The 14,395-nt window shown below is 43.9% G+C and overlaps 1 protein-coding gene across 3 annotated transcripts in view; it reads left to right on the forward strand.

The window, feature by feature from the left end:
- Nucleotides 1–14,395, forward strand: part of RBM45 (RNA binding motif protein 45) — a 109,432-nt gene that overhangs the window by 14,996 nt on the left and 80,041 nt on the right. For all 3 annotated transcript variants that reach the window (XM_069225422.1, XM_069225423.1, XM_069225424.1), the window contains exon 2: nucleotides 701–823. In XM_069225422.1, coding sequence (XP_069081523.1) covers nucleotides 701–823 — 123 coding nt within the window. The remainder of the gene's footprint in view (nucleotides 1–700; nucleotides 824–14,395) is intronic.

Consider the following 14,395-nt stretch of genomic DNA (forward strand, 5'->3'; position numbering starts at 1 on the left):
CCATTCCTGTGTATCATTAACGGTCGAAATAAAAATCCAATAAAATTTGTTTTAAAAAAATTAGTAAAGGCAAGATTTTCACTTAGGATGAATTTAATAACATAATGCAGGGAATGTGGCAAGTTAAGAGTACTGAAGAGCTAAAACTGTTTGTCTTATGTGACATACAAGAGCCACCAAAATGAACGGGTATTTAAGACACACTTGACCTTGTGTAACCTGATGCCTATTTGTCTGCAATTGTTGCCATGACAAAGTTAACCCACCTGCTCCATCCTTCGCCATGTGGAAAAATTAGGAGGTTGTTCACTTTCTCAAACATAGGTGTATAGTGCTGTGTACTTTAATTTGTTTTTCAATCCTATTTTAATGTAACCATTTTTCATTGTTTCAGACATGCATGGAGTGTGAAGCATGAACACAGCAGATTGTCTTGTTTATTGATTTTGTTAAACTCTTCATTGAAGAGCTTAATCTAGTTTTTGTACTGCTGCTTTTCTGCTTGGTTGCAGATGCATAATAAAGGTACAAAGTATTCTGCTCAATTTAGTCTCCCTAGGTAGATATTGTCTTGAGATCCTGGATGCTTTGCACACTAGAGCCCACTCCCAGTGGTGTGTGATAACCTTTTTGAATGCTCCTGTTTGAATAATTCAGGTTACAAACCGTGAAAGCAAATTCTTTTTCTTTTGTTTTTAAGGTGTTTATCGCCCAATCACGATCTTCTGGCAGCCACAGAGATGTTGAAGATGAACACCTCACACGAATATTTGTTATGATACCAAAGTCGTACTCGGAGGAAGACGTAAAGGATCGATTCAGGGTACTAGATGATTTTATGTAATGCATGCTATCACAAGGTGAAACTGCTCTTTGCGGTTTTTGTTGTATTATTCCCACTTTTTGTAGGTTGCTTTTAAATACAATTTCTTATGAGAAATGTGCGGTGGAGTACAAAAAACTCTCTTGAGCCTCATTTACTTCATTTTATTAAATCATTGAGCACTGTGGAAATTGACTAGTCGAAGGATTGTGACACAATAAAAAAAAAAAAAAATCTAAATGGGAAGCTCTTGGCACTTCTTGAATTAAGGTGTAAATTTCTGAAAAGAAGTGTCTTCCCAACCTGTAGCGTGTGCTTGGGTATTAGTTCACCACAGGAAATAAGTGAATGATATCACCTGCTATCCTGTACAAAATCAGTGATGTGCATTCAAGTATTTTGATTAAAGTAACAGAATCCTGAATTAAACAGAAATTTATCTTCTTTATTAACTTATTTACCATTTGAAGTTAATTAAAACCATTACATGTATAGTGATCCTGTCTAAAAAGTACGGCAGGTTATCTTACGCTGCATCTAGTAATAAACTAATTTCCACAATCGTTTTAAGTATGATATAAATTGCATGCCATAACAGTCCTTGGAATCAATTTCCTCTGGCGTGTAAGCAGCGGATCCCTTCCTAACTTTGCTCTTTGCTTCTTAATCGACTGGATCCAAACACGGGTGCAACGGCTTTTTACAAATTTCAGTACAAGACTCCTCAAATGCTAGCGGTAGCATATTGACACACACATGTAGCAAGAACAAAAGATATATAAATGTACCTAAAGCACCTAATATCATTTTCCACTGCATTGTAAGGTGCCTGCTGCCTCTTAAAACGCATCTAAAGCACAAGTCATTGTAGCACAGAAAACTTTGCATTTAATCAAACCATTAAAAGTACGGTTACTAATTAACACCTATGCGTATCTACAAAAGCATTTTCGATAGCCGCTGCGCGATATAGTAAAAGAGCAAAGGAAATATGAAAATGCATAAAAGCGCTTTACCAACTGTATATTACCTGCAACTCAAAATGGATTTCAAAATCTGATAATAGCTCAAATTCTAGAAATCATAAGACAACAAAAGCCAAAATAAGGTAATTGATTGGCCCTTATACGTCTGCAATAAACCATGTGCGGGGCAGGCACTCAAAAAAACCTAAACAAATGACTTACAGAGAAAAAAAAAAAAAAAAGGCTCCGCTCTGGACACAATACAATAAACCAGAAAGTGTGAGCCACTGGATTATGAAGCATGCCTAGTAACAACCATTAAAACAACCAAATGTATCAGTCAGTAAAGTGCATAACAGAACATGAAAGAGTTCAGTGTATGCATTAGGAAAGGCCTGAGTAAACATGACGAAGCTTAGCATGTATTGCCAAGAATTATAGCAGTTTACAATTTATCAGTGGGTCAGCAGGGTCAAGGCTTTTCCTTATGGCTGGCCGGCTGTCAAGATCGTACCCCTCGCTTGATAAAAGCCGATTTCAGCGATTTAATGCAGGCTTTCTTTAGCGCCAGACAAATACAAACCAAGTGAATAATATCCTTCTTCCCAGTACCACACAGTCTATGTGATCTCACACCGGAATACATACAGGTTGATCGGCCAGTGACGGCAAGGCCCCTAGTCATAGAGCCAACAGCTGACGTTTCAAGCATACTGGATATGTCATGCTCAAGTGCAGTGCTGGCTCCAAATTATTGGAATTGTGCATAACCACTTTTGCTAGTCAATTCAGTGCACAACAGAAGAGGATATCATAGATTAGAATTCCATAAGTATGACTTATGCGTTTCTTGGAGGGAGCACTTTAGATATTGATTGTATGCTGAGTTTACCTCATTATCCGTGGAGTGCCATCGTGCGCTAACTAACTGTCTCAAATGGTTGGATCGGATTTCGTCCCATGTTTTGATGGAAACATACTTTCTTGCTAATCGTTGCTGCACAAGGCCAAATTCGACTCTAACCTGGGCTGGTGATGCACTCTGGGGAAGGCCAAAGACACGCTTGTAAATTTTAGTGCTGGTCCAGGAATAGGTCATCTTTTGCATATAATGCAGTGGTCCCATAAGCCACTGTTGGGAGGAATTTATTGTCATAATAGACAACAATGGTTTATATGAAGGGCCATTCAACTTCTTGGTGCTAGCACAGAAGGCAAAGGTCAGTGCCTATCATATATTGTTTGTGCACCAAGAAGTTTAGGTTATTGTCTACATAAAGACCCAAATATTTATAGTAGGTAACTTCTTCTAATGTTGCATCAGCTAACTTGAGGTTAACAGCAGGACCAAAGGCTTGCCAGGTGAACATAGTTACATCAAAAACTGTGTTAATTTCCAATTTATTAGCTGGAGCAAATTCGGCCAGTGCGTTGACTGATCACGGTAGACCCACTATTTTGTTGCTCAAAAGGACAATGTCATTTGCATATGAAAGGTGTGATATGGTTCAAAACCCCAGTTTCAGCAGGTGTGAGTTGATCTCATCTAACCCAGGGGACAAGTATGCAATAAAAAGAATAAACAAATTCAGAGCAAGAACACATTCTTGGTTAAGGCCAATGGTTGTTGGGATTTTCCTATACAACCTCGAACCATCTGCAAGCTTGATTTGAACTTTTTTTTTTTTTTTTTTCCATACAGCAATTCAATGGCTCGTAGAGTTATGTTCATGCAGGCCCCATCTTAGCTTTCTCCATAAAAGGGTTGTATCCACCCTATAGAAAGCACTTCTAAAGTCTATGAAACACAAGTCCAATTATTTTCTTAGAGCCATTGGATTTATCAGCTATAGTTATTATGGCTAGTATGTTTAATATACATTTAACCCGGCTGTAAGTGGCTTGGACCAATATTCTGGATCTGACTTAAAAATGGCCTGCGGAATGCCGCTGGGGCCAGGAGCTCCATCTGTTTGCCCTTTCCTGATCACTTGAATTACAGCAGCTGTTGTATAGCGAGGGGGCGGGCAACTAATCTTGCATATTTCTTGCATGAAGTTGCAGCAAAGATTTTCTACCCCAGCGGCTCTACAAAGAGCTTGCCCCATGGTGCATTCTTGCCTGCTCAAAATTTCCATCAGATAGACCACCCAGCTTTCTTCAGGGATACTTGAGCAATTAATGTCTCTTGCCTCCTGGTTGATACCATTAACTGTTGCCCCAAGAGCCCTGGTGTTAGATTGTTTAGAATTAAAGAGCAGCCTTGCCCAGAACGTTATCATGCCTCTCATTCCGCAATAGCTATATCTGTTCCTTAGACTTCTTTCTCAAGCTTTTTATGCTCTCACGTGTACGGTTTTTGACATTTGGTTTCCTGATCTTCTCTTCGTTCTTAATACTAGAATTTTGCCTGACAAACTAGTCAGTTGCCAAGTCATCTGGGCCGGCATGGGCAAGGGTGTAGAACCAAATTACATTATTCTTGCTGAGAAAGTAGTCCAGGATTCTACTACAGTTGTACATGCAGGTGATGTGAGTTGCAATACTGTTTTTGCCTTAGCAGTGAGCTTTGGCAAAAAGCGGTGCGTCCAGATTAGACTCTTCAAGTTGATTTATCCTAGGCTTCCAGAGACAGCTGGTGCTGGAGCATTCCTATTTGCACGCAGTACCATTTTTGCATGTTGGTAGGAATGGTCGCTTTGCAGCGTACTTTTTTTAACTTCCTTAGATGCGATATCAGTGGGGGTCATGATGGTGTAATCAATTATTGATCCAGAGATCAAACTATAATGGGTGAACCTAGGTGAGAGTAGGACCCTTATTAAAGACCCTCATGCCCAAGGGCTCCAGTGACTCAACTAATTTCTCACCAATACGATCAGATTGGTTTTGCAGATGACTCGCCTGAGGTTGAACTGCCCGTAGGTTATTTTTTTCTGCCAGTTGCTCATCATTATCCAGAGTGTAAATTGAATTGTCTTTAAAATCGCCTCTCACCAAGATATCTCAGCTTGGATGGATGAATCTGATTTCCGATATCTTGTGAAGTAATTTCTTGAAAATTAAATTCTTTTTTAATTTGAAAGGATGGGCGTAAACGTTAAATAGTACAACCAGAGGTACTTTATCATTGTTATTGGAATTAAGCTTGATGACCGTCAAATCGTCAGCAGAAATTGGTATTTGTTCTGAGGTTACACGTAATGCCATTGAGACATAAGTGGCTAGCCCACCGCTCGGTCTTCCTGGTCTGTTTGGTTTCTCGGCCTTGATAGCTGAAGCACATAGCCCACTAAATGCATTGGGTCAGTCAACCACGTTTCTTGCAGCATGACCAGTTTGTATCTGCATTGATTTGCTAACGTGAAACCACCAATAATTACGTCTTGTGAGCCGATATCCCAGAAAACAATATTTACAACAGTGGCCTGTGCCTTATCTCTTGCATCATCATTATGAGGTCCATTTTTCCTTAGTGCATTTAAGGCAGTTGCTGTCCATTGCAGTCCCTCAATGGAATTATTCACGGCTTGGGTGTGCAAATGTGAGCATGTAGCCGCTGAGCCACAAGCTTGTTGTAACACAGAATACACGAGAGGAGTTAGCAGATTGAAGTTAGGCTTCAACATAAGTTTGTTCCTTACTTGCTTCCTTGACGGAGACTCGACTTGACTGTGGCTATTGGGGCTTGAGAGACCTGTGTGAATAAGTGCTGTTGAGTGTGTAAATCCTTTTTTTTTATCCACTACATGGTGGCCAGTAGAGGAAACCGATATCGCTGTTTAGCAGGTTTGGAAAGGGCTATGCTCCAGGATTCAAACTGCTGTTTCGAATCAAGGATTAATAATGGTATCTCCTCTGATCTCTAAGTAGTAAGTGTTTGTTCCGTGTTGGAGGGGCCCCAGCGTGGGAGAAATTGAAGCGTCACTTTACTTAAAACTGGACCAGGCACTTAACCTTACAGGAGTACTCTGCCTTAAAGGGCATTCATTTAATTTAGCCCCTGATTGGGCATCCTTGTCCGGTTGAATTATGGACTTATATGTGAGACCACTGAGGATTTTCTAGTCTTGCAGAGCTTGAGTGGAGGATTTCAAGCAGACCCCGTGGCCATGGCTTATTTGTTTGTGCTTCACTTTGTTTAAAATGGCAGGTTCTATTGATGCTGCTAAAAGTGCTTTCCTGGGAACCCTGCTTAGATGTTTGTTGTATAATTATCCACAGATTTTAACAGGGTTGGGACCGAACAAACAAAGTTCCTGGCTAGCTTGATCCACTTTACAAGGGGGATTAGCCTGCACCGCAACTATTTGTTTGAATTCTGCTGATCTTGGTGATTTTGATTTGCCCGCCAAGCAAACTTTCTGATTTGGTTAAATGCCCAAAGGAGGCAAAGCCGCCTGTACGACACCATCATCGACAATCACCTGTGCGGTTTCTTTTGCTGGTGTTATCTACAGAGTTTCAGAGTCCACGGCCTTTTGAAGTTGCTTTGGTGATGTGATATACTGTTGATTCGGTTTGGCTGCAAAAATGGAGTAGAAATTGCTAAAATGGTCACCATTCTTCTCTGAGTGGCTGGGATTCTTCCTTGCCTTCCTGGCACATTTCCTCTGTCTTTTAATTAGTGCTTGGGCCATGTGCCCACAAGATTCCGCCGTCTGAGATAAAGATGGGGCTACAGATTGCGGGGCCTGCTCATTTACTATGCTGATCGCTGGAGTGCTATGGTAATCTGTCACTTCCGATTTGCTTCTTTGCACTTTAGGTTTTCCTTGCCCCGGTGATAGTATGGGCTGCTGTAGGAAGTTGGCTCTGTATGTGCTATTTCAAAGTAAGGAATAGCATGCACAGAGTCCAAGGGTTCCCCTTAGAGGTAAGATAGTGGCAAAAAGAGATAATACTAATGCTCTATTTTGTGGTAGTGTGGTCGAGCAGTAGGCGTATCAAAGGAGTAGTGTTAAGCATTTGTTGTACAGACACACAGGCAATAAATGAGGAACACACACTCGGAGACAAATCCAGCCAATAGGTTTTGTTATAGAAAAATATCTTTTCTTAGTTTATTTTAAGAACCACAGGTTCAATTTCTACATGTAATATCTCATTTGAAAGGTATTGCAGGTAAGTACTTTAGGAACTTTGAATCATTTCATTAGCATGTATACTTTTTACATAAAACACAATAAACTGTTTTAAAAGTGGACACTGCAATTTTCACAGTTCCTGGGGGAGGTAAAGTAATGTTAGTTTTAACAGGTAAGTAAGTCACTTACAGGTTTCAGTTTTTGGTCCAAGGTAGCCCACCGTTGGGGGTTTAGAGCAACCCCAAAGTTATCACACCAGCAGCTCAGGGCCGGTCAGGTGCAAAGGTCAAAGAGGTGCCCAAAACACATAGGCTTCAATGGAGAGAAGGGGGTGCCCCGCTTCCAGTCTGCCAGCAGGTAAGTACCCACGTCTTCGGAGGGCAGACCAGGGGGGTTTTGTAGGGCACGGGAGGGGGGACACAAGTCAGCACAAAAAGTACACCCTCAGCAGCGTGGGGGCGGCCGGGTGCAGTGTGCAAACACGCGTCGGGTTTTCAATGGTTTCTTATGAGAGATCAAGGGATCTCTTCAGCGTTGCAGGCAGGCAAGGGGGGGGCTCCTCTGGGTAGCCACCACCTGGGCAAGGGAGAGGGCCTCCTGGGGGTCACTCCTGCACAGGAGTTCCGTTCCTTTAGGTGCTGGGGGCTGCGGGTGCAGGGTCTTTTCCAGCCGTCGGGAAATGGACTTCAGGCAGTCGCGGTCAGGGGGAGCCTCGGGATTCCCTCTGCAGGCGTTGCTGTGGGGGCTCAGGGGGGACAACTTTGGTTACTCACAGTCTTGGAGTCGCCGGAGGGTCCTCCCTGAGGAGTTGGTTCTCCACCAGTCGAGTCGGGGTCGCCGGGTGCAGTGTTGCAAGTCTCACGCTTCTTGCGGGGAGTTGCAGGGGTCTTTAAATCTGCTACTTGAAACAAAGTTGCAGTTCTTTTGGAGCAGTGCCGCTGTCCTCAGGAGTTTCTTGTCTTTCTCGAAGCAGGGCAGTCCTCAGAGGATTCAGAGGTCGCTGGTCCCTTGGAAAGCGTCGCTGGAGCAGGGTTCTTTGGAAGGCAGGAGACAGGCCGGTGAGTCTGGAGCCAAAGCAGTTGGTGTCTTCTGTTCTTCCTCTGCAGGGGTTTTTCAGCTCAGCAGTCCTCTTCTTCTTGTAGTTTCAGGAATCTGTTTTCCTAGGTTCAGGGAAGCCCTTAAATACTAAATTTAAGGGCGTGTTTAGGTCTGGGGGGTTAGTAGCCAATGGCTACTAGCCCTGAGGGTGAGTGCACCCTCTTTGTGCTTCCTCCCAAGGGGAGGGGGTCACATCCCTAATCCTATTGGGGGAATCCTCCATCTGCAAGATGGAGGATTTCTAAAAGTTAGTCACCTCAGCTCAGGACACCTTAGGGGCTGTCCTGACTGGCCAGTGACTCCTCCTTGTTGTTTTCTTTGTTTCCTCCGGCCTTGCCGCCAAAAGTGGGGGCCGTGGCCGGAGGGGGCGGGCAACTCCACTAGCTGGAGTGTCCTGCGGTGCTGTGACAAAGGGGTGAGCCTTTGAGGCTCACCGCCAGGTGTTACAGCTCCTGTCTGGGGGAGGTGTTAGCATCTCCACCCAGTGCAGGCTTTGTTACTGGCCTCAGAGTGACAAAGGCACTCTCCCCATGGGGCCAGCAACATGTCTCTAGTGTGGCAGGCTGCTGGAACCAGTCAGCCTACACAGATAGTCGGTTAAGGTTTCAGGGGGCACCAATAAGGTGCCCTCTGGGGTGTAGTTTACAATAAAATGTACACTGGCATCAGTGTGCATTTATTGTGCTGAGAAGTTTGATACCATACTTCCCAGTTTTCAGTGTAGCCATTATGTTGCTGTGGAGTTCGTGTAAAACAGACTCCCAGACCATATATTCTTATGGCTACCCTGCACTTACAATGTCTAAGGTATTGCTTAGACACTGTAGGGGCACAGTGCTCATGCACTGGTGCCCTCACCTATGGTATAGTGCACCCTGCCTTAGGGCTGTAAGGCCTACTAGAGGGGTGACTTATCTATACCTGCATAGGCAGTGAGAGGCTGGCATGGCACCCTGAGGGGAGTGCCATGTCGACTTACTCGTTTTGTTCTCACCAGCACACACAAGCTGGCAAGCAGTGTGTCTGTGCTGAGTGAGGGGTCTCCAGGGTGGCATAAGACATGCTGCAGCCCTTAGAGACCTTCCTTGGCATCAGGGCCCTTGGTACCAGGGGTACCACTTACAAGGGACTTATCTGGATCCCAGGGTGTGCCAATTGTGGAATCAAAAGTACAGGTTAGGGAAAGCACACTGGTGCTGGGGCCTGGTTAGCAGGCCTCAGCACACTTTCAATTCAAAACATAGCATCAGCAAAGGCAAAAAGTCAGGGGGTAACCATGCCAAGGAGGCATTTCCTTACAGCTGCTCAACAATGTTTGCAGCCAGTGACTCGGGAGCCAGAATACAGTGAAAATTGGCGAGTTCCCTGTTGATTACGGATAGATTATTCTTTGCTCTTACTTTACAGCAAGCGATCTGTGCGGTTTGCGCATTGCGGTTGACAGGGATGTTTCCTTATCACAAGTTCTCAACTCTTCCAAGGCTTCTGTAAAATGCTCAATTTATCAATGATTGAACCACATTTGCAAGCATCTTGGAACTGGTGGGTAGGAAGCTGAACAGTTGACGACCAGTATGTTAGTTTGTCCAACTTGGTGTTAATGCCTGCGATGTGTAACACCATGACCTTCATAAGATCGATCTGGAGATCCAGCTTATCTGATTGCACATTCAGTGCTAAAATGGAAGCTTGCAAAGTGCTTAATGAAGAAAAGTAAAACCGTGAGATGTCACCTGACTTAGCCTTGTCGTGACTACTCAAGGGTGGTTCACTACTGTGGATATTTAAATGTGCCCTAGGAATGTAACTTCTCTTCCCATCTGCAACATCAACAGCATCCAGATGCATGCCACTTGAACAGCTTGAAATTTCTATTATTGAAGAAAGAGCTGCATTTTATGTTAATTCAACTCTAACTTGATTTTCCTGCAACTGCCAAGGCGGTTGAGTTGGAGTCTGCTTTTGTGAAGGTGTGCACATTTCAGTGATGTTGATCATAATATAGGTTTTCACCTCTGGGGCCTGCACGAGATCCTCATCGTTCATTATGGAAATTGAGTGAAGCCAAGAATCCTCCATCTTCCCATTGGCGATATGTGCCCCATTGCATGCTGTTTTCCCATGTTTTAAACAGGATAAACCGGGATATGAAGCAACCTTGACAAATTGATGTTGCATTCTGTGGTGAAGCCCTGGCCAACGTCGTCTGATCATTTAGTTTTTGGGACAGTCGTGGATCCTGAGAATTCCAGGTGTGAACCATGACCTTCATCGTGACAGTGTTGTCCTGCTGTTGGACATTTTGCTCCAGACTTTTACTGGACACCCCTTGAATGTCATCAGTCTGGGCATTGAGCCGACTAAACTGTGGGAGAGACCAGTTTTAGAGGAGTCAGAAGGCCCTCGATGCCTTCAGTTCTTGAATATATAACTGCAGATGGATCTTTTAGAAAAGTGAACTTGCCAGTGTAACCTGAGTTCCTAACAAATGCTTGAAGTGGTGATAATAATTGCGTAGTTTGGTCAACGTCAGACTTGCCCCTATGGACTTCCATTACAGTAACCGTAGATTTATTTTGCGCCTTCCTTCGGTTCAAGAGTTTGTGCCGTTTGCTGTCTATCCCTGCCTGACCTCATGTTCGTTAACGGCCACTAGTTAGATAGTGTTACATCAATTTTACGCTGATATTTCAAGCATCTTCAAATCCATATCCTGGTGAGTCTAATGGCCCACTGCATTAATGTTGATGGTCACCGCGAGTAGAAAGCTGTGCTCCAACCTTGCCCCACCAACCCCCCAGTAGCCAAGAGCCTTGTCCTTGCTATGTTTCAAATGGTGGTGGGGGAGGGCTACACTGGGCACACGGAGTCTGCTTCCCTTACTTCCCTCTGCAGTAATGGCGCTAAGGGAGTAGAGGCACAGCTTCAGCTTCAAGATTCGGGCTTCAGGCTACAAGCTTCAGATTATATACTGCAGACTACACAACCATGCAGCCTGGCCGACTGACCAACAATACTTTTGTAGAGTGAGCGGAGTACTCAAGACAGTGAGCGAGGCACGCAGGGGTGACTCACAAGCTGCACCCAGACTTAGCCGGCCTGCTTCCCTGAGGCCCCAGTGCGCTCCCTCAGCAGCTGTTCACTACGACAGATGCGCTCACTGCCAACCTGTTGAAGGTTCCACTCCACCCCACTCCACACAGGGGCAGTTCGGATCACCAAGGCACACCTCCTGGCTGCTGTGTGGCAGGCCCGGTCCTGTAGCATAATACCATCTCCAGCGATGGTGGCGGTGGAAGATGGAGAGCGTCCCGACAAGCCGCAGGGGGAGGGGAGTGCCCAAGACACACTGAGCACATGCTGGAGATGCGCTGAAGGTGTGCTGCAGAATGCCCCCAGAAGGGGGGTGAAAGCCCTCTGTCCGCTGCCCCCTCCGGAGGTGACAGCCCTCCCTCCTTGCTTGCTTTTGCCTCACCTCGCAGCAACTCAGCAGCGCCTCACCCGCGACTCCTTTCAGCTGGCTCCTGTCCGCGGCCCAGTGATCCCATGACTAAGACTCGGCTTCAGCTTCAGCTTTCCTTGCATTGCAAACTCTAACACAGCACTTAACTGCATCAACAGTATAGAACACACTTTTTATAAGCTACACTTCCCAAATGATCTGGGAAGTAAAGTGGTGTTCCCTATCAATGATTTTGTACAATTTCTTCACAGATTGCCTTCCATTGGCACTTCTTTTTAGTGCTGCAGCAAAAGTTGGCCCCTTTTGCTATGTAGTGCCTTACTTAATCTCACTTTGACAGTAGTATGTGAATTGCTCAGTCTGCCCGTGAAGACATTAAGCCAGATCTGTGGCTTTTTAAGTTACAGGCAAAGTATTAACCCTAAAACAATTATCCAGGTAAAACCATACCTACTTAGAAATCCAATATATGAACATTTACACGTTTGCTTCATCTTATCTGTTTTTTTCCACATTTTAGCATGAATGTTAGAGAGATTTCAGTTGGTTTTATACATGTGTTGGGTAGTGAAAACATCCATATTCTTCACGTTAGTATGGAAGATTAGTATTTGAATATACAGCGGAAACTTATGAATGTTTGATATAACATGACCAGCGTACTTGTTTGCTCACCTCTGAAGATTCCTCTTGACACAATTGAAAAAAAAATGGATATTTCTTGTTGCCATCTTCAAAGATTCAGATTTTATCAACCTGGAAAGGATAAAAGGTAAAGGGGATCCTCTGATTCAAACCTCTTACCGGGCAACACAAGCACAAAAAGTAAATGCATTGGAACACTGATACACCATATCCAACTTGTACCTGGACTGTAGAAAAGTTGCATAGCACCAACAAGGACGTGTTCTCAGTTGCTTGAAAGAACATTTTAAGGAGTGTGTCTAATAACCAATCTGTCACTTTAAAGATTACCTCTAGTCTGGCTGTGATTTAAAGAGCTTTCGATGTATCATAGCATTGTGTAATGTCTGACCAACATGACTTTCCTGACCACTTTAAAGCATAGTGGATGATTGTGAAAGGTGGTTCATGTGAGAGGACAATATAGCTGTGGTTTATATAATGTTATACAAATGTGAGTACCTAGCCACATGAATCTAGCTTAAGCTGATAAAGTAAAATATAGTAATAGTCTAGGATAATTATTGTTCTTCTTGAGAAGGCCCACTCTTGTGGGACACAACACAATATGTAAATTGGGCTGGGTAACACAGTAAGCTTATCTGACAAGGCTTTAAGGCAAGGCTCTCGTGGTGTTCACATTCATTAAACCAGTCCGTAGTCATGTTTGCATCCCACCAATTAAAACTTGGATGTTGATGTCAGTAGCTCTCTGATTTCCCCCTCAGTGTCCACACCAGAGGGTCCTTTACTATCTCACCGCCGTGACAGATTCATAGTCCCTCAAAAATATCGACCTACATGCGTCCTGTACAATTTTTCACTGTTTAATGTGTAAGAACAATAAAATGTACACTACATTAGTAGACTAAGGAAGTTGACACCCAGCCAAGCATTTCTTGACTGATAAATGAAGAGTTAAGCTTCTTGTGAAAGTCCCAGGAAGGCCCAGCGTGTCCAGGAATTCTCCAGGATACCAGGGACATAATGCCTCCTGCATATGCGGGTAAGGTGGCCACGTTTTATCGAGGAATAGGTGCTTCACCTGTATTGCAAACAGTTCAAAGTAATCAAGATTGCAAAGGAATTATTATTATTATTATTTTTTTTTTTCCATTTCCTTTTCTTTTCTGGTCGTAGACTGTGGCCCTAGAAGTTCTTATGGCCGGAAGAAGTAGTTCACCCCTGGGCCTCAATTCTGCATGAACTCATCCCAGTCATAAGCACCTGAACTAAGCCTCAGATTGAAGAAGCTTTAATTCTGGGTACTGAGGTAGGCTGCTAACAAGTCAGTGAGTCTTGGTACTGTTGTATCTAGGCAAAAAACAAACCATACTGCCACCATATTTGTGACATCCAGCAGATTCTCTGCCTCAAGCCATATTTCCACTTGATAGTAAATAAAGTCTTTTTTCCATATTTTCAGAGGGCTTGAATATTGTACACCTAATTGATTGATACATTTTGCCACCAAAGTATTGCAGCATTGCAATCTGTTAGGCATGACATTTGACTAAAATAAGCCAGCTAAATGTTATAGGCAATTGATCTGCGATCCCTCTGGAGTCCCCTTACCTGGATTTACACAATTTTTGCAAGTGGTGGCTATCTCATTCTGTAGGTCTCTTGTGTGCAGTAAGTGGGAGAGACCTTCCAAGCATGACTTTGCCTTGTGTTCTGGGAAAGCTTGCTCTTGCTATGCTTGCTAATTTACTTATCTGCTTTTTTTTTATTGCACATACTAGGCCCTTTTTATTGGTGCCAAGTGTGATTATTTTGTGCCACTTACAGTCTTCCCCCCATTTGTCACTTGTTGCGGTAGGTGCCTTTTGACAGAGAAAACAGAATATCGTGTTTTGTGGGTCCATGCGCTGTGTCCCATGAAAAGAGAGGTGGGGGAATACCTGCTTATGATTCTGTACTTCAGAGTGCCTGGGCATTACAATTTTTACAGTCCGAGGGCAAACTCTATTTTGACCCCTGCAGCTCATTTTGTGCCTTAATGTTAACACCCTTCTTATATCCTAGAGCTTTGTCCGTCCTTCGACAAATAACTATAGCAGAAAGCCCCTCCAACTGGTAGAGATAACAGCATACGCTGGTTCTCGGAGAGCTCTTGCTAACCTTGTGCTTTCCTGTTAACCTAGGTAGAATGCCCCACATCTGCATCATCACCAGGCTGTTGTGGTAGATGGATGATTGCAGTCCTTTGGCTCAATGATAGGGTAGCCTCTCACACTGCTTATCGGGTTTCCATAATTGGACTGTCAAAGGC

The sequence above is a fragment of the Pleurodeles waltl genome, chromosome 3_1, assembly GCF_031143425.1.
Source record: "Pleurodeles waltl isolate 20211129_DDA chromosome 3_1, aPleWal1.hap1.20221129, whole genome shotgun sequence".
In the NCBI taxonomy this organism is placed as follows: Eukaryota; Metazoa; Chordata; class Amphibia; order Caudata; family Salamandridae; genus Pleurodeles; species Pleurodeles waltl.